Source organism: Chlorocebus sabaeus, chromosome 5, assembly GCF_047675955.1.
Source record: "Chlorocebus sabaeus isolate Y175 chromosome 5, mChlSab1.0.hap1, whole genome shotgun sequence".
NCBI classification, from domain to species: Eukaryota; Metazoa; Chordata; class Mammalia; order Primates; family Cercopithecidae; genus Chlorocebus; species Chlorocebus sabaeus.
Genome location: NC_132908.1, coordinates 69,339,706 through 69,366,743, shown reverse-complemented (window position 1 = coordinate 69,366,743; position 27,038 = coordinate 69,339,706). Strand labels below are relative to the sequence as shown.

At 45.9% G+C, this 27,038-nt stretch overlaps 1 protein-coding gene and 1 long non-coding RNA gene across 11 annotated transcripts; one reads left to right on the top strand and one right to left on the bottom strand.

Moving 5' to 3' along the window:
• Positions 1-15: 15 nt before the first annotated feature.
• On the bottom strand, positions 16-25,653 carry ZNF821 (zinc finger protein 821). 10 transcript variants are annotated; one of them, XM_073015540.1, is made up of 9 exons: positions 25,590-25,641; positions 24,217-24,279; positions 22,322-22,439; positions 20,912-21,028; positions 8,138-8,263; positions 5,103-5,248; positions 4,336-4,440; positions 2,102-2,268; positions 16-996 (listed from the first exon to the last, which is right to left on the bottom strand). In XM_073015540.1, exons 4-9 carry the CDS (start codon positions 20,949-20,951, stop codon positions 342-344), a joined length of 1,239 nt encoding a protein of 412 aa, XP_072871641.1. In that variant the 5' UTR covers positions 20,952-21,028; positions 22,322-22,439; positions 24,217-24,279; positions 25,590-25,641; the 3' UTR covers positions 16-341. The 10 variants fall into 10 exon arrangements, with proteins under 10 accessions (XP_072871641.1, XP_037864232.2, XP_072871642.1 ...); XM_038008304.2 differs by lacking the exon at positions 25,590-25,641 and adding an exon at positions 24,914-25,219; XM_073015541.1 differs by lacking the exon at positions 25,590-25,641 and adding an exon at positions 24,431-24,579.
• LOC140711693 (uncharacterized) lies at positions 8,270-26,567 on the top strand. The gene is made up of 3 exons (XR_012092976.1): positions 8,270-10,000; positions 24,122-24,411; positions 26,222-26,567. It is a non-coding gene; the product is annotated as an uncharacterized lncRNA (long non-coding RNA).
• The last annotated feature ends 471 nt before the right edge of the window (positions 26,568-27,038 follow it).

The following is a 27,038-nucleotide window of genomic DNA, read 5'->3' as shown; positions in this document are numbered from 1 at the left end:
GAAAAGCAAGAAAGGGGCAGTAAAGATAAAATTAATTTATTTGACCTCACAACTTCATGGGCCATACAGGAGCCTCACAGTCCTAGAAGCACGGCCTGTGGCAGTGGGCTGGGGAGGCCAGTTCTCTGGACTGCCTGCTCCCTTGTCCAGAGCTGCCTTGGGCCAGGTCCCTCCTGACCCCGTCATCCTGCTCCCACATGCAAGGGCCGCTCAGGTCCACCTGCAACAAACCCAGGCCTGCCTCTGGCAGCAAGGACAGGGCCTCGTGGGTGGCAGCAGCACTGGTCCTCGTGGCTGTGGGTGTGGGTAGGTGGGGAGGAGGGCAGTCAGGAGGCTGTGGTTCAGTGCAGAGAGCTGCTGTTCTGCTCTTCAAAGGCCATCTTGCCCAGAAGTTGGCTGTCCAACTCCACCCCACTTACAGGCAGCTGGAAGAAGTTCATTTCAGCTGCTAAGGCTGCCATGGCAGAAGGGTCCTGGCCAAACTGAGCTCGCAACATCATGTCCATTTTCTCCAGTCTCCTCTTGAGTCGCTTGGCCTCTCGCTCTCGGATGAGCCGGGCCTGCCGCTTTTCCGGGGTTTCGTTGGCCCGCTTCAGCCTCATGGCCTCCCGATCCCGCTGCAGCCGGCGTGCCCGCTGCTCATCTGTCTCCTGCATGCGCTGCAAGCGCTTGGCTTCACGGTCCCTCATGCGCCTCACCTCCCGCTCCTCAGGGGTCTCATTGTCCCGCCGGCTCTTCTTGGCCGTGCGCTCTCGTTCCAGCCGCTGCAGTCGTACTTCCAAAGGCTCATTCTGTCGACGTAGGGCCCACTTGCGTACACTGGGAGTCTGGGCTTCCAGCAGTTTACGGTAGGCAGCACAGTTGTTGCACACAAGCAGAATTCCAGCAGGGTATACTGGAGGACTAAAGGCAATGTCCTTTCCCTCAGCACTAGAGGGGCCTTCATTGTGGACTGTAGGTAGGGATTCCATATTGAGTACTTCAGGAAGTTTCTCACTGGAAAGCAAACATTTTGGATGGTTAGTGTTTCCTTCCAGCAAGAGTTGGGACTCCAGCCCTGCCTTATTCTTTTCCTATGAGGCCAGTGGCTCCACATTCACCACAAGGGGTCAGTTTGAATGCTTGGTGGACCTCTTCTACTGCTCCATCCCTTCTCTTTGCTCAAGAGTTGTCTACCAACTCTATTTTTTTTTTTTGATATACAGTCTCACTCCGTCGCCCAGGCTAGAGTGCAATGGCACAACCTCAGCTCACTGCAACCTCCACCTCCTATGTTCAAGCCATTCTCCTGCCTCAGCCTCCTGAGTAGCTGGGATTACAGGTGGCTGCTACCACGCCTGGCTAATTTTTGTATTTTTAGTAGAGATGGGGTTTCATCACATTGATCAGGCTGGTCTCAAACTCCTGACCTTGTGATCCACCCGCCTAGGCCTCCCAAAGTGCTGGGATTACAGGCGTGAGCCACCGCACCCGGCCGGGTGTCTACCCACTCTTAAAGCCCATCTGGAGTTAATGACTGAGCCACCTGCCACAGCAACGCACCAGAAATCAGACAAACCCTAGGCGTTTTCACTCAAGTCAGAATAATGGTTTTGATAAGAGCTTTCCAAGGGCAGTCCTGCTGTGGGAATGGAGGCTCCTGGAGGTGGAGACCTCCTTCAGGCAAGGTGCAGACCACCAACTCACTTCCTTCCTGCACACTGCCTGCATGCAAAGGCAGACACTGCACTGTACACTAGACAAATGGGACAAGGACACAACGTTCCAGTCTTCCTAGGACATGGAGGAGACTGCGTCCTCATGCCAGGGTCCTCTCCACCCTATAACTTCTTTCTCCATGCTTTATCATGAGTGTTCTTGGAACTGCCTACATCGCTTTCTAGTTGAAGATATTCTGATGGGAAAAGAAATGGGAATTCATTTTCCTTTGGGGTTATGTGATGGAATAGGCATACTTCCTAGCCTTCTTACTTGTACTTCCAAGGAGCATGCATCAGCTGCCTTTGCATTACCTATGCCTAGCCTTTGCTTTGACTTCAGAAAGCAGAACTCACACCCAGTAATCTGCTCCCAGCACAACAGGGATAAGTGCCCAGCTGACCTGTTAAAAGTGGCATGGCTGGTGAACCGGGCTCCACACACAGCACAGTTAGAACGCTGGTCCTCCGAGTGGATTAAGAGGTGGCGACCCAATGACCCTGGGGAGCTAAGGGCCCGGCCACAGACAGGACACATGTAGCTCTTGGCGCTCACCACTGCTGCAGTGTGCTGTAAAACAGAGCCTTGATCTGTCAGTCTTGTGCTACCTCCAGGACAATCTGCACCCACTTAGAAATGACTTTTGGGAAATGTCCCCTTTCTTTAGTCTCAGAATAAGGAACTTGCAAGTATTCTGTTTAGCCCCTAGAAAAGTCAGTCTCTTACATTAGAGGCCCTGGCCATTTAGACCAGTGCTTAGATTTCATTAGCTTGAGCTCTGCCTACATTCTGGGACATGTGGCTGACTTAAGGAACAGTGGGGGCCAGGCACGGTGGCTCATGCCTGTAATCCCAACACTTTAGGAGGTCGAGGCAGGTGGATCACAAGGTCCGGAGTTCGAGACCAGCCTGGCCAATATAGTGAAACCCATCTCTACTAAAAATACAAAAATTAGCCGGGTGTAGGGGCAGGCGCCTGTAGTCCCAGCTACTCAGGAGGCTGAGGCAGGAGAATTGCTTGAACCTGAGAGGTGGAGTTTGCAGTGAGCCAAGATCATACCACTGCACTCCAGCCTGGGTAATAGAGCGAAACTCTGTCTCAAAAAAAAAAAAAAAAAAAAAGAAAGAAAGAAAAAGAAAAGAAACAATGGGGCGCCAGGGCCCTCTTCAGAGCCTGAGAGGAATTCCTGTCTCGAACAATTTCTCTCTGTCTCCCTGGCTCACACTGCACAGGTACAAATACGTGTTAAGGGAACAATAAAGGCCAAATCTTGAAGCTGGCCTAGAATACGGGTATGCAACAGGTATTTATATCTTGCCTTCTCAATCTTCTGAAGATAGTCTTCTGAAGAAATACTGGTTCACACCAATTTTTAACATACCGTTTATGTTAACTAATTTTTTTTTTTAGACGGAATCTCGTTATGTCACCCAGGTTGGAGTGCAATGGCACAATCTCAGCTCACTGCAGCCTCCGCCTCCCAGGTTCAAGCCATTCTCCTGCCTCAGCTTCCTGAGTAGCTGGGATTATAGGCGCGTGCCACCACAGCTGGCTAATTTTTTTGTATTTTAGTAGAGACAGGGTTTCACCATGTTGACCAGGCTGGTCTTGAACTCCTGACCTCAAGTGATCTGCCCACCTTGGCCTCCCAAAGTGCTGGGATTACAGGCATGAGCCACTGCACCTGGCCCATGCTAACTAATTTTCTTTTCTTTAACACAAAGCCCTCATTATTAGTATACATTAGTTTCTATTTCACTATTTAAAATATGCATTAAATAATTTAGAAAAAAAATCACTTAATTTTCACAGTGTGTCTGCCCAGAAACCCAGAACGTGTTTATCTAATATATCTCATGTATTTTCTAAAATGTTGGAAGCTTGGAGCAGAATCTTTTTTTTTTTTTTCTTTTTCAATACAGTCTCACTCTGTCACCCGAGCTGAAGCATGATCACTGCAGCCTCAACCTCCTAGGCTCAAGCTATCCTCCCACCTCAGTCTTCTAAGTAACTGGTACTACAGGTGCATGCCACCATGCCCAACTAATTTTTAAAAAATTTTTTGTAGAGCTGGGGTCTTGCTATGTTGCCCAGGCTGGTCTTGAATTCCTAAGGTTAAGCAATCCTTCCCATCTCAGCCTCTCAAAGTGCTGGGATTCTGGGTGTGAGCCACCACGCCTGGCTTTGGGCCGAATTTTTTTTTTTTTTTTTTTTGAGACAGAGTCTAATTCTGTCACCCAGGCTGGAGTGTAATGGTGTGATCTTGGCTCACTGTGACCTCCACCTACTGGGTTCAAGCGATTCTCCTGCCTCAGCCTCCCGAGTAGCTGGGACTACAGGTGCATGCCACCACATCTGGCTAATTTTTGTATTTTTGATAGAGATAGGGTTTCGCCATGTTGGCCAGGCTGATCTTGAACTCCTGACTTCAAGTGATCCACCCGCCTCGGCTTCCCAAAGTGCTGGGATTACAGGCGTGAGCCACTGCGCCCAACCTCCCTAAGACGAATCTTAATGGAAGCGACAACCCACGACTCCTTCAGGAGCCAGAGAGAGACAAAGGCCAAACCGGAATCTGGGCTACAGACAAGCTACCCACACTTGTGTTCCAGAGCACATAGCTCCCCGATGCATACCTGGTACACATGAGCGATCAACTGCTCCCGGCTCCCGCAGTCTAGCTGGCAGAGGGGACACTGGCAGAGTTCAAGCAAGGGGTCAGAATTCAAATTCCCTGTGACCTGTGATTCAACAAATAGGCAACTCATTAGGACTATTAGGACTCATCTCTTCCCTGCCCCAGCTTTTTAAACAGGATATCCTGTTAAAAGGAACCCAGACTGATGGCACATGTTATTCTTAGTTTCCCATTGTGGGCTGAAGGAAAAAGTAATAGTTGAAAGGGAATTACGGCTTTCAGCCATGAGGACACAGGATTGCCTCAGAGAGAGTCAATCTATTTTTTTCCCTGAAGATAAACTCTGCAGACAGGGGTAGTGTTTTTCCTGTCATGTTCCTTTCAGGAATCCTCAGGAAACAAGTTAGTGAGAAGGTGGCACTCCAGGTGACACCTTGACTTAGATTTACAAGCATGTTCAAGAGTCCACCTTGGGAAGTCAGCTTTCTACTTCACCAAAGTAGCTCTCCTGTCTGAAAAGATGTGAGGAGCTGTAGGAAAGAGAGCTGTGCACGCGCGCAGTGATTCATGGATGGAAAAGGAAAGCTGAATGTGGTGAGAACTGAGAGTCTGAGGTGTGGGTTCTGGTGCCATGAAGGAAGAGGCCTCCTGTGCAGGCCCAGGAGACCATCAGAGGCAAAGACTGTGCCACAGGGGTGAGCAGCATAAGGGAAGGCAGAAGGGTAGGGCATTGTTGGACCTGGACCCGGGGCCATTGTCACTTGCCTCGTGCTCTACCACTTTGTTCCCACCAACAGGCTGTTGTGTATTTTCTAACTCTTTCTCCACTTTGACCACCCCTCCATCTTCCTCTGATGTGTGGGAAGAGACTTCATCTTGTGTGGTCTCCTCTTCATCACCCTCACTGTCACCTGGAACACACAAACTGGTCACTTGTTCTGATTTTTGCATGAATACATCCTGAGCTGCTCTCCACCCTACAGTTGGCAGTTATAACAGAAAACATTTTCAGATCTTCCATAATATAGTTTATATAGTGTTGTTGGGTACATATTATGTCAAGTGGAAACCAGCTATAGCTGTCATTTGTTATGCCATATACACGTAAAGGGAAGATGTGAGGCAAAACTGCATTGGAAATGGTTACTGTGCCTCAATATGATTATAAAAATAATCTTCCTGACTCATGGTTTTCAAATATCTCACACTTCAAATCACACCTCCCCAGGCACCTTACACCAAGCTCATTCCCACTGTACACCACCTCTGACTTACCAACACTTTCCACTGATTTTGCCATGAGCCCCCTGCACAACTTCTCCATGGTGTCACTATACTGTTCTACTCTGAACCCCACTAATCTCTTCTTTCCCAGCAAACCCCAAGGCAGACTTACAGAAACATCGAGTTTTTCTTCCCTCTTACCAGCAAAGGAAGCAGTAGGAAATTAGTTTGAAATGATGTCACTTTATAGGGAAAGGGCTGCTCATTACAGTGAAAAAATTAGCACAGCAACCAACCTCAGGCACTTTGCAGTGGTATCCGACTCACTCGGTTCTTACTCTACTATTGTAACACGGCATTCTGAACTAAGTAAATCCGCTGTTTCTGTTGATGATTTGGATTATCTGATGGGTAACTCCATGCATTAAGTGGAAGGAACGGGCCATTCTTTAGGATGAAATGTAATTTATTGTGACTAACATAGGAATTGAGTTAAGTTTTAGTTTTAGGGGTAGGATGTGTCTATGGGGAATTCCCCAGCCTGTGGCTGGGGAATCTGCAAGGTTTATGTGCGCTGATTTTTCTTCTCTATTACTTATAAAATAGAAAATGAAAAAGGATCCAGAAAACAAATAACAAATGTAGTTCTTTCTGAAAGGGAAATAAATAAAGTGCTAGTACCTTGAAGATCACAAGAGGTAGCCAAGCCTAGGGAAGCTGTCACACTCCAGCCCTATCTTAACCCCACCTGGATCCTGGACTTCTGGGCCTGATGTGAGCAAGAGAGAAATATAGGGCAGAGTCTCACCAGGCTGTCCACATGAGACTCAGATTTCCTAGCTAACAATGCTGCCTGTCTTCCTACTACCCCTTGCATAATATCTAAATCCACCAGTATGTGAGCAACACCCCTCATATTTCCCTTCTTCCTTGGCAAAACTAGTTACATTCCCTTTCTTCATGAGAAGGTCTAACCAAATCATCTGCTAGTAGTTACATGTGTCCTTATTAGATACTCCAGGCAATTGGTGGACTGGATTTGGGGCCTGGAAAGAGCTATGGTTTGTGTGTCTTATTCCCTAGCCCAAAGTTCCTTTCATTTGAATCCAACTCAATAATGAAGGATGGGCACAGATTAGATCACACCATGTTTTCTCACCAGCTTATTTGAAATACTTGTAAACTTAGTATAATATAAAGTGATGTATCGAACATATTTTTGTAATTTTGCAATAATCCAAATATATCTCGCTACTAGAAAATGTTTTTAAAAATGTGTACTGTCTAGAGGGATAGTACATCCTTCAGAATGGAAACCTATTAGACTTTTGCAGATATTGTAATTCCTACCTGCTACTCAAGAAAGTAGTGGCTTCCATAGGTTTGGGTTCATTTTTCTGTGCCTAAGCAATTAACTGCTAAATTATTTTATGTTGTTGATGTTGATTAATTATTAGGTTGGGTGGAAAAAAGTTCCTAGAAGGTTGCAGAGTCCTCTCTCCGTTTTCACCCAACCCAGCCTCAAATGTGATGAAAAACTGGAAAAGTCATTCTGAATTCATACTAATAATAACCTATATCAAATGGATGAAGTGGGGAAAGTGCTGAAATCTTCCTAGGAAAACACATCTCAAGACGTGTTTGTTCAGACAGGTCACAGGACAGACAGACAATCCATGAGGCTCAACTTATAACAGCTACTGTCTTAACTACAGGGATTTTCTTAGGGAACTGATATGGGAAGACCTTGATGTTAGCATTTTATATACTGCATAACCTCATTACTAAGTAAATCTTCTTGTTTAACATTAAAACTGGGCCTTCAAGCAAGGTTTCATTAATGCCACTCTTATATTTTATTGATTACAAATACATAGATCCTAGGAGACAGGGATTTTTTTCTTGTCATTTGACCTAACCCAGGGACTGCTAGAGCACTATTTATTCCTATATCATTGCCTATCACAACTGACAAACCTATCTGCATGTGGCACTGTGCCAAGTACTGTAGTCCATAAGCTAAAAACATACACATCGGCCAGGCGCGGTGGCTCACGCCTGTAATCCCAGCACTTTGGGAGGCCGAGGCAAGTGGATCACCTGAGGTCGGGAGTTCGAGACCAGCCTGACCAACATGGAGAAACCCCGTCTCTACTAAAAATACAAAGTTAGCTGGGAGTGGTGGCGGGTGCCTGTAATCCCAGCTACTCAGGAGGCTGAGGCAGGAGAATCGCTTGAATCTGGGAGGCAGAGGTTGCAGTGAGCTGAGATCACGCCATTGCACTCCAGCCTGGGCAACAAGAGCGAAACTCCATCTCAAAAAAAAAAAAAAAAAAATTAGAGATATATATATAAATGAAATGCCAAACCTGTCCTCTTTTTCTGGATAAACATATGCCCACACACCTTAGACCACCTTTGGGGACACTGAGGAGTCACATATCTCCTTTTTCTTTTTTTTTTATCTCCTTTTTCATGTCTTTCTCCCAACCCCCATGCACAATCCCCAGAGCACACACACTCTGATAATTCTTCTCCCATTGCCCTGAGTCATTACCAGAAGGTGCAGAACTCACTGCTACTGGAGTCCTGATCTCTTAGTTGTTGGATAGCTTGTCGCTGACTGCCAAGGTCTCCAGGAAAATCAGTTTTCATCATCGCCTGGCGGGCTTGCTCTTCTAGCCCAGCAAATACTTGATCCCCTGGTGGTCACAAGGAAAAATAGTCAGGCCACCAGCTGGGCAGCATATCCCCAGGCAAGCTGGTTGGAAGGTCAGACCATTCAAAGGTAGGAGACAGGCAGGTACCCTGTGGTGGAGTCATTCATCTCCAAGTCAGCTTGCTGCCTCCAACAGCTTCTGGGTGCAGCTGCTCTTCCTGGGCAGTAAGCCAGATGCTCTAGAAAGCATCACTTGCTCCTCTTAAATCCTCCTAGTCTTGACTCCTTTCAAAAGGTGATCAACTTGCTACTTCACAAATGTAACTGCAGACTGTCAAATCCATTTACAACCTTCCATCAGGATTGGGAGGATAGAGGCAAGAAGGGGCAAAGTGATGGGATAAAGACAGGGCAACAAATCTGGGCCAAGTCTCTGTACCTTAATGTACTAGCATTATGGTCTTGACTCAGTGTCTTATCTCTGACTATAAACAAGTGCTTCAAATCATCCTTCTAAATAACAATCTCTCTAACCCCATCTTTCATCCACTCTCCTTCCAAAACATACTCTGGAAGTTCTTCCTTGATTTTCTTTCTAATGTTTATCATAATTAGCCATGAGAAAATTAACCGGTTGATTAGTAGACTAGAAGAATAGATATGAACTCACTTCTGCAGAAGAACAAACTTCCTGAAACACACTAATTTACAACAAAGAATATTCATGTAGTCTTCTTGGCCCAGTTTTTTTTTTTTTTTTTGGAGACAGAGTCTCACTCTATCATCCAGGCTGGAGTGCAGTGCTAGCGCCCACCTCCATGCCTGGCTAATTTTTTTTTTATTTTTTAGTAGAGATGGGGTTTCACCGTGTTAGCCAGGATAGTCTCAATCTCCTGACCTCATGATCTGCCCACCTCGGCCTCTCAAAGTGCTGGGATTACAGGCGTGAGCCACCGCACCCAGCCAGTCCAGTTTTTTGGTTTTTTTTTTAAATGTAGTATCCCAAAGCCCTGAACCGATCCTTGATTTTGCATTTACTTCTCGTGACCTCTGCTTGGGATCCATGTGGCTACTGAAGAGTTAGTATAGTGCCCTTTTATTTCCAGGAGACCAGGCATAAGGAGAAAACAGAGTTGGGTTTCTTGAGGTTTCTATTATCTCAGTCAGAGTAGAAACTACAGTCTCCATTCACCAGTCAGCAAGAGGGAATAATAAAAAGCCCTAGTGAAATGTCTGACAAAAGCCAGGCCCTTTCTTGCTGAAGAGAGGAGGGAAAGTACACAGGCTCAGGTTCTGAGATAAGATACAATGATGTGGGAGGAACTAAATGGTGAGCTGACCTGCACTCCTAGACCTTGGGGAGTGAAAGACTTGATGTGGAGTAGGCTTCATGTGATCCCCTTAGTCATTCGTCCAGCAAATATTCATTGGGCATCTATTATATACCAACTACCAAACACTAGTAATAGTTTGACACTTGCAAGTTCCAGGCTCTATGGTAAGTGTTTTATAGTTATCACCTTACCTAAATTCTCTGCAAAACTCTATGTGGTAGATATTACTACCTATACTTAGGAGAAAATGAAGGTTAACAGTGGAACCAAGTATTCAAACACAGATCTAACTCTAATGTCCTTTTCCTTTTTTTTCTTTTTGAGACAGGGTCTCATTCTCTCCCCCAGGCTAGAGTGCAGTGGTGTGATCACAGCTTACTCCAGTCTCAACCTCGCAGTCTCAAGCAATCCTCCTACCTCAGCTTTCAGAGCAGCTGGGACTACAGGTGTGCACCATCATGCCTGGCTAATATATATTTTTTGTATAGACAGGGTCTCACTGTGTTGTCCAGGCTGGTCTGCAATGCCTGCTCTCAAGGGAACCCCCTACCTCGACCTCCTAAAGTGTTGGAATTACAGGTGTGAGTCACTGCGCCCGGCCTAATGTCTATATTCCTTAACCGCCTTCTAGTAGAGATGTAATTAGAAGTTTAGAAGCTTCTTCAGATGGTTTTGCTGAAAACAAACACTTATCTCTGTGTGAGAAAGGCTCTGATCCTATTGTTAGTGTTTCCTTCATACCATGATAAACTGATACATACAACTCAAATAGCAAAAGTATGTTATCAGGGCCAGTATATGACCAAAGGAAAAATGATGGTTCTGATATCACGTCATGAGTTATCATGCTTAGATCTGAGTAACTAACATTATGGCTATTATGACTCATACTGTGATTGGGAATGGAGATGGTTCATGTTAAAGTGTTCTCTTAGCTACCTATCCCTCAAGGAAAGGAAAAATAAGCTGTTTTAAGTCCATCTTCACAATATCCAAGATGACACATTGGATATAAATCACTCGGTAGAGAAAGCAAAAAAATGAATTCAGTGGGGAGTACTTCCTCATCCCTTTGCAGAAGTGAAATACTTAATATCTCCGTGTTGGTTACAGTGCAACAAGACCAGGGTCAATTGATACTTTCTTTTTTTTTTCTTTTAAATGAGATAGAGTCTCAGACTGGAGTGCAGTGGCGTCATCTTGGCTCACTGCAGCCTCTACCTCCTGTGTTCAAGCGATTCTCCTGCCTCAGCCTCCTGAGTAGCAGGGATTACAAGTGCATGCCACCATGCCCGGCTAATTTTTGTATTTTTAGTAGAGATGGCGTTTCACCATGTTGGCCAGGCTGGTTTTGAACTCCTGACCTCAAGTGATCCACCCGCCTCGGCCTCCCAAAGTGCTGGGATTACAAGCATGAGCCACTATGCCTGGCCAAGGGCCAACTGGAATAGTTACTGAATTATTTGGGGTAGGTGCATGTTTTCAGACCTAGGAGCCATAGGAAGACATAGCACTAAGGAACAAGTTATATACTAGCATATAATTATCAAGGGGAAGACCTTTCTCATCAGTGACACTTCTGGTCTCCAAAGAAACTTAGAAACCAGCTAGATTTAGAACATACTAAGAATAAACATTCTATCTTCTTTCTTGGATTCACCATTGGATTAGTAAAAATACATCTAAAAGGATATATACCTTTCAAGATGAGTCAGTAATTCAGTTTTGTCTCCAACTTGAGCTCAAATTTATTTTCTTCTATTGATGTTGTCTAAATATTGAGGCTTTCATGGAACAGAGAGGAGTCTGTTCAATACAACTTGCCTATCTAGGACTCTTAGGCAATCTCACCTGGTGTAACCGGGATAAGTTAATTCTGTCATTCCTTTTTGGCACTTTGGAAAGAAAAGCTTGTGCTCTTATATTTTAGTCTATTCCTGACTTGGGAAAAAGAATAAGGTGAACTTTATTCCTCAGGACTATTCCTATTTTAAACATCACCATAAAGCAAAATATATAAAAACCATAAAAAAGAAGCCATTTTAGCAGACCTCATATGAAAAGATATGTGAATTATCTTCCACTACTTACTATTTACCTAATCTCCAAGTAAAATTCTCCAGAATTATCCCTTCATAAGAAGGGAGTGAGACTTGCTAAAAGCATGTCATATTAACTGCCATATAATGTGATCCATGGAGACACTAGTGATTAAGAAGTGTTACAGAACTGCCTATTTTTATAATGTTAGAATTATTATTCCCTTCTGTCTTGAGACCTTTGGAGTAGGTTTTTAAAAATCCTCTGTTCCCTAGATATTAATGTAGGGCAACCATCTTATTTAATATGGGTATTTATTTGTCTATTAATAGCTAAGAGTCAGCTATACTCCCACAATAAAAACCAAGGTGCTCTTCTTTTTTTTTTTTTTCTTTTTTGGATACAAAATCAAGAAAATACTGTTTGTCTGCGATTTGGTTAAGGTTTTTCTTTTTTTTGAAACAGAGTTTCGCTCTGTCACCCAGGCTGGAGTGCAATGGCGCAATCTCGGCTCACTGCAACCTCTGCCTCCTGAGTTCAAGCGATTCTCCTGCCTCAGCTGCCCAAGTAGCTGGGATTACAGGCAAGCACCACCACGCCCAGCTAATTTTGTATTTTTAGTAGAGACAGGGTTTCTTCATATTGGTCAGGCTGGTCTCGAACTCCCGACCTCAGGTGGTCCACCTGCCTTGGGCTCCCAAAGTGCTGGGATTACAGGAGAGACCCATTGCGCCCGGCCTGGTTAAGGTTTTTCAGACCAGATAAGAACAAGGCCATGCAAGCAAGTTTGGAGAACAGATAAGAGGAATGATATGAAAGTTATTAGAAAGGCAAAGATTTTACAGTTCTCTCTTGGGTCCTTGGTGCAGTTAAACCAATGTTATTTCAAGCTGACTACAATTAAGTAAAGCGGCTGGAACATTCTTTAAGAGAGCAGATAGGCTGGGCGTGGTAGCTCATGTCTGTAATCCCAGTACTTTGGGAGGCCGAGGTGGGTGGATCACGATGTCAGGAGATCGAGACCATCCTGGCTAACATAGTGAAACCCTGTCTCTACTAAAAAAATATAAAAAATTAGCCGGGCATGGTGGCAGGCACCTGTAGTCTCAGCTACTCAGGAGGCTGAGGCAAGAGAATGGTGTGAACTCAGGAGGTGGAGCTTGCAGTGAGCCGAGATCGCAGCACTGCACTCCAGCCTGGGTGACAGAGCGAGACTCCGTCTCAAAAAAAAAAAAAAAAAAAAGAGTGCAGATATCCAGTTCAGGAAAAATGAGCTAGTATTGGGATTTCATTTCTAGCTGACAGTCTTTGTAACCCACAGTGCTATCACAGGTGGGGAACATAGCCATTTAGTTCACGAGGATGCTAACAGAATGAACAAAAAAAAAAAAACAAAGTAAGTTGTGCTTTTTATAAGAGAAAGGATTTCAAAGGCTAGCTGACAGTCTTTGTAACCCACAGTGCTATCACAGGTGGGGAACATAGCCATTTAGTTCACGAGGATGCTAACAGAATGAACAAAAAAAAAAAAACAAAGTAAGTTGTGCTTTTTATAAGAGAAAGGATTTCAAAGGCTTTTATTCCTCCTTCTCTTTGTAAAGCTTTTAGTTGAAGCTGAAAGGTTTAAGTCACTCATGTGTTTTGCAATCTGAAAGCAAAAGTCTCTCAAGTAAAAGAAGTTTTCATTTTCTTAGTGGTTTGGTTAGTTCAAACACACTAAATGAAAGTGTGCAAGGGACTATATTTTCAGCCTTTCTACAAGTAGTTGACAGAAATGTGTACTAAGGGCTGGGCAAGGTGGCTCACGCCTGTAATCCCAGCACTTTGGGAGGCTGAGGCAGGCAGATCACTTGAGATCAGGAGTTTGAGACCACCCTGGCCAACATGGCGTAACCCTGTCTCTACTAAAAATACAAAAATTAGCTGGGCATAGTGGCGAGCGAAAGTAATCCCTGCTACTTGGGAGGCTGAGGCAGGAAAACCGCTTGAACCCAGGAGGCGGAGGTTGCAGTGAGCCGAGATCACGCCACTGCACTCCAGCCTGGGCGACTGAGCGGGACGCCACCTCAAAAAAAAAAAAAAAAACTGTACTCAGAAGGGGTAAAATGGGGAAGGAGGTAGGGAAAAGATCTAAAACAGATTTCAGCCCATCAGCAATTTTTCCGTAACTAAGAACAATTTTGGGCTTTTATTCCAAAAGCTTTGTAACAAATCTATTAATGAAGTGAACTGGGCAAAATATAAGAGTCTATCTAGATATTTCTGAGGCAAGGATCATGCCAGTGATTTAGACATAAAAACAGTCCTGATAAAAACCCAGTGAGTACCAAAGCAGCTGCCCACTGGCTTCTAATGTGGATCCATCAAATGTTGCTGGGTTACAGCAGTGGGATTCTTTTTTAAAAATATATATATATATTTTTTTGGCCGGGCGCGGTGGCTCACGCCTGTAATCCCAGCACTTTGGGAGGCCGAGGCGGGCGGATCACAAGGTCAGGAGATCGAGACCATGGTGAAACCCCGTCTCTACTAAAAATAGAAAAAATTAGCCGGGCGCAGTGGCGGGCGCCTGTAGTCCCAGCTACTCGGGAGGCTGAGGCAGGAGAATGGCGTGAACCCGGGAGGCGGAGCTTGCAGTGAGCCGAGATTGCGCCACTGCACTCCAGCCTGGGCGACAGAGCGAGACTCCGTCTCAAAAAAAAGAGACAGGGTTTTGCTCTGTCACCCAGGCTAGAGTGCAGTGGTCCAATCATAGCTCACTGCAGCCCTGTACTCCTAGGCTCAAACAATCCTCCCACCTCAACCTCCTAAACTATTGGGATTACAGGCATGAGTACTGTGCCTGGTTAATTTTTAAATTTTTTTGTAGAAATCAAGTCCCACTGTGTTGCCCAGGCTGGTCTCGAACTCCTGTCCTCAAGCAATTCTCCCATCTCAGACTCCCAAAGTGCTGAGATAGGTGTGAGCGACCATGCCCGGCTGGAATTCTTTTTTTTTTTTTTTTTCCGAGATGGAGTTTTGCTCGTTGCCCAGGCTGGAGTGCAACAGTGTCACCTCAGCTCACCTCAACCTCTACTTCCCAGGTCCAAGCGATTCTCCTGCCTCAGCCTCCTGAGTAGCTGGGATTATAGGCGCCCGCCACCATGCCCAGCTAATTTTTGTATTTTTTTAGTAGAGATGGGGTTTCACCATGTTGGCCAGGCTGGTCTTGAACTCCTTACCTCAGGTGATCCACCTGCCTCGGCCTCCCAAAGTGCTGGGATTACAGGCACGAGCCACTGAGCCCGGCCGGGGAGTTCTTAATATATCCCTTTAGGTGGCCTATTAGTTTCATGCCACACAATCTTTGTCTTCCCAGAAGGCAGATCTAATGAAGCTCAGCTATTACTCTGATCAAATGTCAATTAGCTTTGATATTTAAGCAAAGCTTAATGCAGACTTTCCTGCCCTGCAGACCTTGAGTTCATTTCATTTACTTTATTTTGTGTATTTATTTTTGAGACCAAGTCTCACTCTGTCGTCCAGGCTGGAGTCCAGTGACGTGATCTCAGCTCACTGCAACCTTTGCCTCCTGGGTTCAAGCAACCCTCCTGCCTCAGCCCCCCAAGTAGCTGGGATTACAGGCGTGTGCCACCATGCCCAGCTATTTTTTTGGATTTTAGTAGAGACACAGGGTTTTGCCATGTTGGCCACGCTGGTCTTAAATTCCCGACCTCAAGTGATCTGCCTGCCTCGGCCTCCCAAAGTGCTGGATTACAGGTATGAGCTACCATGCTAGGCCCCATTTCATTTACTTTTAATATATAAGCAGCATTAAATTAAATATATTTAGTTGGTTCCATTTCACTGCAAGGTGACAGGAGACTCACATGGTCAGAAAATGAAGTTACGTATTTCTACTTGCCACTTTGTCATGCACAATGAAAAGATGATTTTGTGAAAAGGGTAGGGTCAGCTTCAGTCCCCAAATAACAAATAAATAGAAGGTCCTCTGAAACCAGCAAATCTCAGTGTCTTTTCTTCTTTAGTCAAGCTTAGTGTATCACCTGCGAAGACTTCGTGGCTCCCTGATCAAATGCGTCACTGAAAACAGCCCCTCCCGAGGGGTCTGCTCTTTAGTTGTAGCTGAACATCTGTGCTCACAGCCCCACAGTAAAGGCCCTTGTAACGGCCACCTCCGAAGAGCCTGCAAAGTCCCACCTACTCCATTGCAAAACAATGTTCTTTTGCTTGACTCTGCAACTTCATTTCTGCAACTGTGGATGTGTGATATTCTCCCCACCTCCATGGCCTGTTTTTCCATCTGTTTTTCCTTTTTTTTTCCTTTTTTCCCTTTTTTTTGAGATGGAGTCTCGCTCCGTCGCCCAGGCTGGAGTTCAGTGATGTGATCTTGGCTCACTGCAACCTCCACTTCCCAGGCTCCAGGGATTCTCCTGCGTTAGTCTCCCGAGTATCTGGGATTATAGGTGTGCCCCAGCATGCCCAGCTAATTGTTTTTTCTTTTCTTTTTTTTCCTTTTTGAGACGGAGTCTCGCTCTGTGGCCCAGGCTGGAGCGCCGTGGCGCAATCTCAGCTCACTGCAAGCTCCAGCTCCCAGGTTCACGCCATTCTCCTGCCTCAGCCTCCTGAGTAGCTGGGACTACAGGTGCCTGCCACCAAGCCCGGCTTTTTTTTTTTTTTTTTGTATTTTTAGTAGAGACAGGGTTATACCGTGTTAGCCAGGATGGTCTCGATCTCCTGACCTCATGATCCACCTGCCTCGGCCTCCCGAAGTGCTGAGATTACAGGCGTGAGCCACCGCACCCGGTGCTAATTTTCGTATTTTTAGTAGACACAGGATTTCGCCATGTTGGCCAGGGTGGTCTCAAACTCCTGATCTCAGGTGATCCGCCCACCTTGGCCTCCCAAAGTGCTGGGATTACAAGCATGAGCTACCACGCCCGGCCTCCATCTATTTTTCAACTCCATTACTAGCTCATCTTGGCTTTGACTATGGTGCAGGGAGATGGAGCTGATGGATATATGCGACGTGGGCGTGGACATCGGCCACACAAGCCTGAAGTGGCTCCCCTGGCCTTACTACAATCACACCATCACCCCACCAGCAACTTTCCTCCAATCTAATCAGGCTCTTGGACAGATGGCTTTGTAGGTGAACACCCAACTCCTATACTCGCCTATCATCTCTATTAAGAGTACATTTCCAGATGCCTTCTTGGGGTCACATTTGTGTCTTTTTATTTATTTATTTATATGTTTATTTATTTATTTATTTGAGACACGGTCTTGCTCTGTTGCCCAGGCTAGAGTGTAGTGGCACTATCTCGAATCATTGCAACCTCCGCCTCCCGGGTTCAAGCGATTCTCCTGCCTCAGCCTCCCAAGTAGCTGGGATTACAGGCGCCCGCCACTGCACCCAGCTAATTTTTGTATTTTTAGTAGAGATGGGGTTTCAACATCTTGGCCAGGCTGTTCTCAAACTCTTGATCTCATGATCCACCAGACTTGGCCTCCCAAAGTGCTGGAATTACAGGTATGCACCACCTGTGCCTGACCACTTGTGTATTTTATCAACCAGAGCGGAGAAACAATCCTAAACCCCTGGGATGGATGGCCTATGCTAAAATACTTCATTTTTTTCTTTCTCTTTTTCTTTTTTTGTTTTTGGAGACAGGATCTCACTCTGACGCCCAGGCTAGAGTGCAGTGGCATGATCTCAGCTCACTTCAGCCTCAACTTTTTGGGTTCAAGTGATCCTCCCACCTCTGTCTCCTAAGTAGCTGGCACTACAGGTGTGTGCCACCATGCCCAGCTAATTTTTGTATTTTTGGTACAGATGGAGTTTTGCCTTGTTGCCCACGCTGCACTTGAACTCCTGGCCTCAAGCTGTCCTGCATTGGCCTCCCCAAGTGTTGGGATTACAGGCATAAGCCACCGAGCTCGGATAAAGATACTTCATTTTATCTTCCTTGACAATCCTCATGTGCAAGCCCGCTGCATTCTGCTGTTTTAGCAGCAATTTCTTTTTTTTTTTTTTTTTTGAGACAGAGTCTCGCTCTGTCGCCCAGGCTGGAGTGCAGTGGCCGGATCTCAGCTCACTGCAAGCTCCGCCTCCCGGGTTTACGCCATTCTCCTGCCTCAGCCTCCCAAGTAGCTGGGACTACAGGCGCCTGCCACCTCGCCCGGCTAGTTTTTTGTATTTTTTAGTAGAGACGGGGTTTCACCGGGTTAGCCAGGATGGTCTCGATCTCCTGACCTCGTGATCCGCCCGCCTCGGCCTCCCAAAGTGCTGGGATTACAGGCTTGAGCCACCGCGCCCGGCCTAGCAGCAATTTCTAAATCTTCCCTAAACCACTCATCTGTATATTAAGTAGCCTTGCACATCCGCATTCCAGAATATACTCCTAGAAGCATCCAACTGGTTCCATTTATACTTTTCCAGGACTTAAATAGAAGAAAGATTTGTATATGGAGGTTTGCTATTATAATCTCATTAATGTATAAAATGTCAAAACCCTCTTAATTCCTCTGTTCATACTATTTTGTCTTCTACTTTTGAAGTAACCCAGTAAGATTCAGATAAAGTGCATAGTGCCTGGGATATAGTGTTTTGGATTTTTTTTGTTGTTTGTTTGTTTTTTGTTTGTTTGTTTGTTTTTTTGAGACGGGGTCTCACTCTGTCACCCAGACTAGAGTGCAGTGGCATAATCTTGGCTTATTGCAGCCTCAACCTCCCAGGCTCCAGCCGTCCTCCCACCTTAGCCTCCTGAGTAGCTGGGACTACAGGTGTATGCCACCAGGCCTAGATTTTTTGTATTTTTTTGTAAAAATGGGGTTTTGCCATGTTGCTCAGGCTGGTCTCAAACTCTTGGGCTCATGCAGTCCTCCTGCCTTGGCCTCCCAAAGTGTTGGGATTACAGTGGTAAGCCACTGCACCCAGCCTATATAGTTTGTTTTGAATAAATTTTAGTTCTCTTGTCAACTACTTGACTAATCTGTCCTCTCCAATGTAGGGTTTTAGCCAGCTGCAGTGGCTCATGCCTATAATCCCAGCACTTTGGGAGGCTGAGGTGGGTAGATCACTTGAGCTCAGGAGTTTAAGACCAGCCTGGGCAACATGGTGAAACCCCATCTCTACAAAATATACAAATATTTAGCCGGTCGTGGTGGCGTGCACCTGTAGTCCCAGCTACTTGGGAGGTTGAGGTGGGAGGATCACTTGAGCCCAGGAGGCCGAGGTTGCAGTGAGTGAGCTGAGATCACGCCACTGCACTCCAGCCTGGGCAACAAAGCAACACCCCATCTTAAAAAAAAAAAATTATATATATTTTATAAAAAAATAAAAAATATATATACCATATTATACACTATATATAATATAGTATATATAGTATATATATTTTATATATATATACACACACATATATAGGTTTTTTACAAACTTTTCATCTGTTGTACCTCTGAATTCTCTTCAAATGTTGCTGCACTTTACTCAATCACTCCATAATAATAGGGAACTATTTGTCTTTTTTTTTTTTTATGGAGTCTCACCATGTTTGCCCAGGCTGGAGTCAGTGACATGAACTCGGCTCACTGCAACCTCCACCTCCCAGGTTCAAGGGATTCTCCTGCCTCAGCCTCCTGAGTAGAGTAGCTGGGATTACAGATGCCTGCCACCATGCCTGGTTAATTTTTTTTGTCTTTCTAGTGGAGATGGGTTTTTCACCACGTTGGCCAGGCTGGTCTCAAACTCCTTACCTCAGGTGATATGGCCCACCTCGGTCTCCCAATGTGCTGGGATTACAGGCGTGAGCCACCGTGCCTGGCCACTATTTGTCTTTTTAATGAACATTTGGGTTGGAATGCTTCTCTTCCCAGATCATAGGAAAATGGCTAATTATCTCAAATCTGTGTAGATATTAATGTCAATTTAAGAAGGCACTTTTTGAACACCCTCCATGAGCAGTGCTAGAAGTAGAGAGTATATATAAGGAAACACATATGGCACATAGTCTCTGCCTTCTAGAAGTTCACTATGCAATTACTGAAATAAAATATGCACCAGGTGCAGTGGCTCATATCTGTAATCTCAGCACTTTGGGAGCCCGAGGTGACCAGATCACCTGAGGTCAGGAGTTCAAGGCCAGCCTGGCCAACATGGTGAAACCCTATCTCTACTAAAAATACAAAAAAATTAGCTGGGCATGGTGGTGAGCACCTTAATCCCAGCTACTCGAGAGGCTGCGGCAGGAGAATCGCTTGAACTCGGGAGGTGGAGGCTGCAGAGATCACACTGCTGCACTATAGCCTGGGTGACACAGACTCTGTCTCAAAAAAAAAAAAAAAAAGAAAGAAAGCAAAGAAAAACATGCATGTGAAACTGTTGAAAACAACACAAGGTAATAGTGTATACTTGGTCTTCTGGTTTCTAGCCTCTCCCTCTTGTGATCCAGCCCACAAATTGCTTCATGGTACCAAAACGCTGCATTCTAAATGTTACTCCCCTCTCCCTGCTTAAAAACCTTCAGTAGCTCCCTATAGACTACAGAATGAACTTTGAATTTAGCCTGGCATTCAGGCTTCCACAGTGTAGAGTTAAGCATCTCTGAGCTCACATCTTCTGAGTTTTGAACAAATGAAACTTCTGCTTCATATAAAGTCTCCTTGTCCTCTGAACATGTAGATTCCCGCTTCTGTCTATGCTCACTTCACTTTCCCTACCTGATGTTCCCTCTCCCTGCCTCTTGTTTTTAAATTTTTTTTCAAATCCATTTCTACCCTCTAAGGCCCAGCTCAGGCGCATGGTCTAGAGGCTTTTCCATTAAGCATTCCCCTTGCTACTTCAGTCCACAGGGCTCTCTTAACTTCCTTCCTCCTAACTTCTCTAGTGCATACAATCTGCAGCTTCTTTTTGGCACTTAACATATACTATCATTCATATTTATATATCTGAGGTTACAATACAGTCTTATAGATCTTATATTGTTTTATAGCCCTGACATCTAGCACAAGGATCTGCACAGAGTAGGTATCTTATAACTGTTTGTTAATGTGATATTAAAGATAAATCAAGTGCATATACCCCTAAGATAGGTTTTCAACACCTCCCCCAGCAACCGGACACACTTTAAATCCATCATATCCAATATCTTTAACCCTTTTTCTTTCTTTTTCTCTCTTCTGCTCAGCAAACTGTGTTTTACATTTAACCTTTTCTTCTTCACAAATCAGTGTGAGCCTCTCCCCTAAATTCAGGTTACTCTTCCATTCCACCCCTCGGCATTCCCAGATTCCAGAAGACAAAGTCCGATACTCACAGTGAACTTTATTTGGATTTGTCTGTTTCCGACGGGACATGTTTCCCTGATGGAAGAGCTCTGGTCTTTCCCAGTTTCACGACTGGATGTGTTACTACCTCCTTGCAAGATGCTAACCTACAATAAAAAAGGTTATTGTTAGCACATGTCATTTTCCCCAGCACTTATACAAAATTTAAGGATAAAATGTCTTTAAAAAACAGCTCCCGAGCATATAAAACTCACCAGTTATAAATAATTGAACTAATGAAAGAAAGAGAAATGAATAAACCTCTAGCCTAATGTCAAGGTCCCAGAAAGTTTTAGAGGGACTCCCTCGGAGGATTTAGAGAATTATACTCTAAATCCATCTTTGGAATCCAGAATACTGTTAAGTGATCACGATCAAGGTCACAGGATAAAAGAGGAAGCAAAACTCAGGCAACCAGATTTAGAAGTACTATGGGCTCAAGGGGATAACCCCCATGAATTGCAAAAGGAAGCAAAAGGAAGCCAAAGAGGGTGGCAGCTCTCATGTCACATGCCCACTGGAAGTCAAGCCCTGCAGTCGACAACAGCGGATTTTTCATGATGTTATCTTGCCTAGAGGTAGCAAAGGCATCACATCCCTGCGAAACAGAAAATGTCTCAAAGAGGCATCTGCAAATGAGAACAGCACGGGACATAAAGCCTCTATCTGGTGATAAAGGTGCAATGCTATGCTGCACTGTGGGTGACACGGCACTAAGCAAATCAAACTTCTAATGTTGAAGATGGGCTCTCACCAGAAGAGACAGATGCCATCCACATTGATGAGTACTAATTCAACACCCCAGTGTGGAATATCACCTGGCCCTCCTCATACATTCCAGAGAGGCGGTCAAAGTTAGTAACTTTAGAGGCTCTTCTCAATCTAGCCTCTGGATAGTGAAGAGACCAGTGGGAGGAACAAAAAGAAAAGTTCCCCAAATGAAAAATGCTGCCAAGACGTGCATCTGCTCCCCACCCCATATAGGAGGGGATATATACGTAAGCCTGAAGGATCCTGATGAACTACAGAAAGAGTGCCCCAGCCTTAAGCATTGTTAGAGAATCCGAAATGGATTAGTATTGATAGCTGTGACATTTTCTTAGAAAGATAGAGTAAATAAAGACATAGAATAAAAAAGGATTGTCTTTCCTACCAAAGACAGGAATATGGATCTGGTCACGCTCTAAGTTTTCTTTCAGTTCCTGCCTTCTTGAGTTATACTCACACTGAATAAGCAAATACAAAATCATAGTTTATTGCCTTAAGAGGAGTTATGGGAGACTACTGCTAGCTATACTTTGTACTCCAGCTAATGAAGACTCACCTCCTGTTATGCCAACTAACTCCTCTATGTAGCTAGAAGAACCTCAAACCTATAATCAGATCCTGCCTCCCCTTACCAAAAGAAGAAAGAAACCGCAAATGGCAAAGACAGGCCTCCACAGGAAGTGGCAAAGGAAGCAGCTTTCAGGCAGTCTTCTAGCATATCTGCATATCAAACACAGTTCTTTTCCAGACCTTTAATTAAAAACAAAACAAAACAAAACTCTAAATGTATACAATAAAAATCGATTTTAACTATTTAGAGGGCAATATACTGAGTGCTGATAGTGTGTGTTCTCTAAGTTTTGTGTATGACATTTTTTTCTAATCAAGTAGTTGTTTTATTCATAGAAGCAGTGAATGAATATCACACTTTGGATTTCCTATATGTGTATGGAATCACCAAGTGGAAAGGAAACGAAATGCCGGCTCTATTAATATTTTAAAAAATATAGCCAGGCACCATGGCTCACACCTGTAATCCCAGCACTTTGGGAAGCCAATGCAGGCAGATCACTTGAGTCCAGGAGTTTGAGACCAGCCTGGCCGATATGGTGAAACCTCTACTAAAAATACAAAAATTACTCGGGCATGGTGGCGCATACCTGTAAATCCCAGCTACTCAGGAAGCTAAGGCATGAGAATTGCCTGAACCTGGGGAGGGGAGGTCACAGTGAGTTGGGATGGAGGCACTACACTCCAGCTTGGGCGACAGAGTGAGACTCCATCTCAAAAAAAGATAAATAACTGCCAGACGCGGTGGCTCTCGCCTGTAATCCCAGCACTTTGGGAGGCCGAGTGGGTGGATCACCTGAGGTTGGGAGTTTGAGAACAGCCTGGCCAACATGATGAAACCCCGTCTCTACTAAAAATACAAAAACTAGCTGGGCGTGGTGACCCATGTCTGTAATCTCAGCTACTCAGGAGGTTGAGGCAGGAGAATTGCTTGAACCCGGGAGGTGGAGGTTGCAGTGAGCCAAGAACGCGCCACTGCACTCCAGCCTGGGCGACAGAGTGAGACTCTATCTCAAAAAATAAAAATAAAAAAAAGATAAATAAATAAAAACTTTTTAAAAATAAAATATACTCCTCTAATATGATAATCTATTGAGGCTAAATATATAGATACTCTATTATAGAAGAGAAAAACAGAATCTTGACTAATTTTTTATTTTCTCCCTTCAAGATCAGAAATTGAAATTGTAAGATAAAGGTAATAAAGTCCCTTCTGAAGGAAGGCCAAATAATTTGAATCAGGCAACATTTCAATGCTAAAGCTGCAAGTCAAAAGACAGAGATGAGTATCTGCATATTTAAATCAGCACTGCCCGCTGCATCTTATAATCCTCCTAGTGGCCAAATGGGGAACTGACCAGATGGTACCCAATGGGACTTCACACCTGAGTGATTAAGAGAAAAATAAGCAATTACAGTCCCCTCCCACACAACAAAACGAAAATAATAACAAGAACACCCACAAAAACAGGCCTGTAGGGTCATGGGCTGTTGAAAATAAATAAGTAAATAAATAATGGCTCTGAAAGGACACTCTTGATCACAAAGCAAGATCTCAAGAGGCCAGATGATTGTTTTATAGGCAGTTAAAGGTAATAAAACCCACAGACATACAGCCCTAAAGGTCACTCATTCTATTTTACTTTTAACGCTGCCTCAACTTCCAAGTTAAAATCTGAAACCAAACCAAAAATGTAAATAGCTGCCTGAACATGTGCTGGGAAGATAGGTAAACGGTGAGATTCAGGTCTAAAGGGATTCCATTTTAAGAGGAAGGCAGTTCTGTCCGTCTTCACAGCAAGGTTAAGAGTCCTTGGGAAGGTGCAACGTCTCCCCTGAACACTGTCTCTGCTCTCCCACAGGTATTAGGTTGCAGCGTCTAGTGCACACCACAGACTTTAGCAACCAAAAAAAACGGGTGAAACCCCAGCTTGATGAAAAGAGAGTGCGTTCCCACCTCCAGCTCTGGTGCAGTTCCCACGGAGCAAAGCAAACTCGACTGAATCCAAGTGATCTGTATCTGCCAAAAAGGAGAGGACAAGAAAGCTGGTCACTTAGCCGCCTGGCTGTTCACCTGACCCCTGGGGTTGGGTCTGGGGCGTGTGTCTAATCAGCCGAGATGGTCCCTCTGTTTCTTCAAGCACGAGCCCAGGTAAATTCCCAGGAATTACCAGACAAGAGCCGGACAAGAGCCGGAGGTCTTCCGAGGCGGCTCAGACAAACCCTTAGACAACACAATCTCTGAAATCTAAATTTAGAAGCTTTTCTGCGAGACCCAGACACGGGGACTGATAACCCCCGGTCTGCACGCCCACGCCCATCCTCCCCTCCCCCAGCTCCACCCAAGGCTGTCAGACGCCGGGGCCGTCCCCGCCAGGGCCCGAGGAGGCGGGGTGCCTGCGGCCCGCGCAAAAGCCCCCCGGCCCCGCACCCCGCGCCCCGCGCCCGAGAGCGCCGAGGAGAGCAGGAGGAGCGGCCAGGGAGGAATCGGGGTGGGAGCGGGGAGGGTGAGCTCGGGCTGCCCCCCAGGCCGAAGCTGGCCCCCGGCCCTCTCCCCAGTGCAGACAAAAGGACCGACAGCCGGCGGCCGCGAGGGGGCGAGGAGCCCGCATCCCCAGCCCGGACCCGGAGGGAGGGCTCAGGGGTCTTTTTACCCGGCGCCTCGGCGCTGCGCTGCGCTCTGGGTCCCTGGGCCCCGCCTCCGGACAGACGGACCGCCGGACAATGGACCCGGGATCGCAGCCCAAGCCAGCCGGGCCGGGGCGCTCAGGGACTGGGCCCCAGCTAGCGGAAGGGGCTCCGGGCCGAGCCAGTGGCGGGGAGCCGAGGGGCGGCGCGGCAGACGGACAAAGCCAACGGCAGACAGACAGACAGAGAGGGAAAAAGATGGCGACGCGGGCGACGGGAGCGCGCGGCTCGCGCACCCGCAGTCAGTGATGCGCGTGCACGAGCCTCCCTCTCCCCCTCCCCCGCGCCGGCCAGGTCCCCCTCCCCGCGGCTCGGCGCGCGCCCGGCGCTGTGGGCGGGGCCTGAGGAGAGGGGCTCCGGGGAGCGCCCAATCCCGGGCGCCCCAGAAGGGCTCGGCCGCGTAGCAGGACTTCGGGACCCCCTGCCTCGCCCATTCCCAGGTCTTTCTCTGGCTGTCTCAGCCGCTCAGCTCCCCCCGACCTTCCTGGACGTGTAAACGCCACCCTACCCAGCCCCGATCCTGGTTTCATACCCCACCATCGAGTTCAGCCACAAAACCCACATCCCCCAACCACAGCTCAGCCGCAGGCTCCCCCTCTCCTTAGCCCGACCTTAGCCCGGATCCCCACCACCGTCACAAACCCTCTTCGCCTCATTCCCCCACGCGTCGCAGTGGCTTCGACTCCCGAGGCTTTGAATGTGACCACGGGCCTTGGTGGGAGGGGCCAAGTTCAGCTGTCAGAACCTCGGAGCTGGGAAATCTTGAGATTTCTTTTGAGCATTTAATTTTCTGACATGATTCTCAAGTGATAAACATTGGCTGCTGACCCAGGGGCAGGGAAACTTGTGGCACTGTTGTCATGTGAGGGGTGTTTGGGGGCAATGGAGAGCCGTTGGATGCTTTTTTTTTTTTTTGAGACAGAGTCTCGCTCTGTCACCCAGGCTGCAGTGCAATGGCACGATCTTGGCTCACTGCAACCTCCGCCTCCCAGGTTAAAGCGATTCTCCTGCCTCAGCCCCGCGAGTAGCTGGGACTACAGGCGTGCACCACCACGCCCAGTTGATTTTTGTATTTTTAGTAGACGGAGTTTCACCATGTTGGCCAGGCTGGTCTCGAACTCCTGACCTCAGGTGATCTGCTCGCCTCGGCCTCTCAAAGTGCTGGGATTACAGGTGTAAGCCACTGTTGGACGCATTTCTAGTCAAACACCTCCTCCTGTCCATGTCCTTCTCTCTCCTAGTTCCTGTTGCCTTCTTTTCTTCCTCTCTTCTAGAATGCCTGAGCCTTCCCTGACATTGCTTACCTGGAGAAGTAGGGAATGCAGAGGAAAGAAGATGAGATCTGGTATTAGGCGATCCGGCTTTGAGCCCCAGCTCTGCCACCGACCAGCCTGTTGACTTTGGGCAAGTCACTTCCTTGTTCTGAGCCTCTGCTTCCGAAGATGTCAAATGGATAATGATGCAATAATTCCCGGCCTCTACTCTCAGTGGGTTGTTGTGCCAGTTAAGTAAAACAAATGGCTAAAAGCGTCATGCAAAATGTTTTTCGTGATTACTGGCCCCACAAAGGCGAGCTGATGAGGATGCTGACATTTGCTGATAAAGTGACAAATCCTGGTATTTGCATAGAACATTCTTATACATTGTCTTTCCCCAAAATCTTTTATGAGATGATCTCATTGTCTGCATCTTGTGTTCAATGTAATAGAATGACTACATTGAGGGATCTTGGTCCTTCACAATTCTGTGATAAATAGCTCATTCATCATTCACTCATTTATTTATTGTGATTGGGATACTTAGATAGCAATTATTATTGTTTAACTTCGGTCAAGGAAACATTTTAATTTCATTTAAAAACTTAGTTTCCAAGTAGACAGAAAATGGAATATTATCATCCAACAAGCAAGTTTTTATACTATGTTTTGTAAGAAGATAACCTAGAATACACACTGGCTTTTATATTTAATAGTAATTCTTGATCAGTTTAGACTGAGGGATACAAGTATGGCTTTATTATGTCACTTTAAAGCTGACTTAATTGACATTTTCAACACAAAAGTAGCTAACAGGTAAAGTTTGCCTCCAGTG

Coding starts and splice junctions, on each gene's coding strand:
- ZNF821 (XM_038008306.2), bottom strand. CDS start 20,951: ATGTCCCGTCGGAAACAGACAAATCCAAATAAAGTTCACT. Junction 2,269..4,335: donor TGATCGCTCATGTGTACCAG/GTATGCATCGGG, acceptor TCTGTTTTACAG/CACACTGCAGCAGTGGTGAG. Junction 997..2,101: donor AGCCATGCCACTTTTAACAG/GTCAGCTGGGCA, acceptor TTTGCTTTCCAG/TGAGAAACTTCCTGAAGTAC.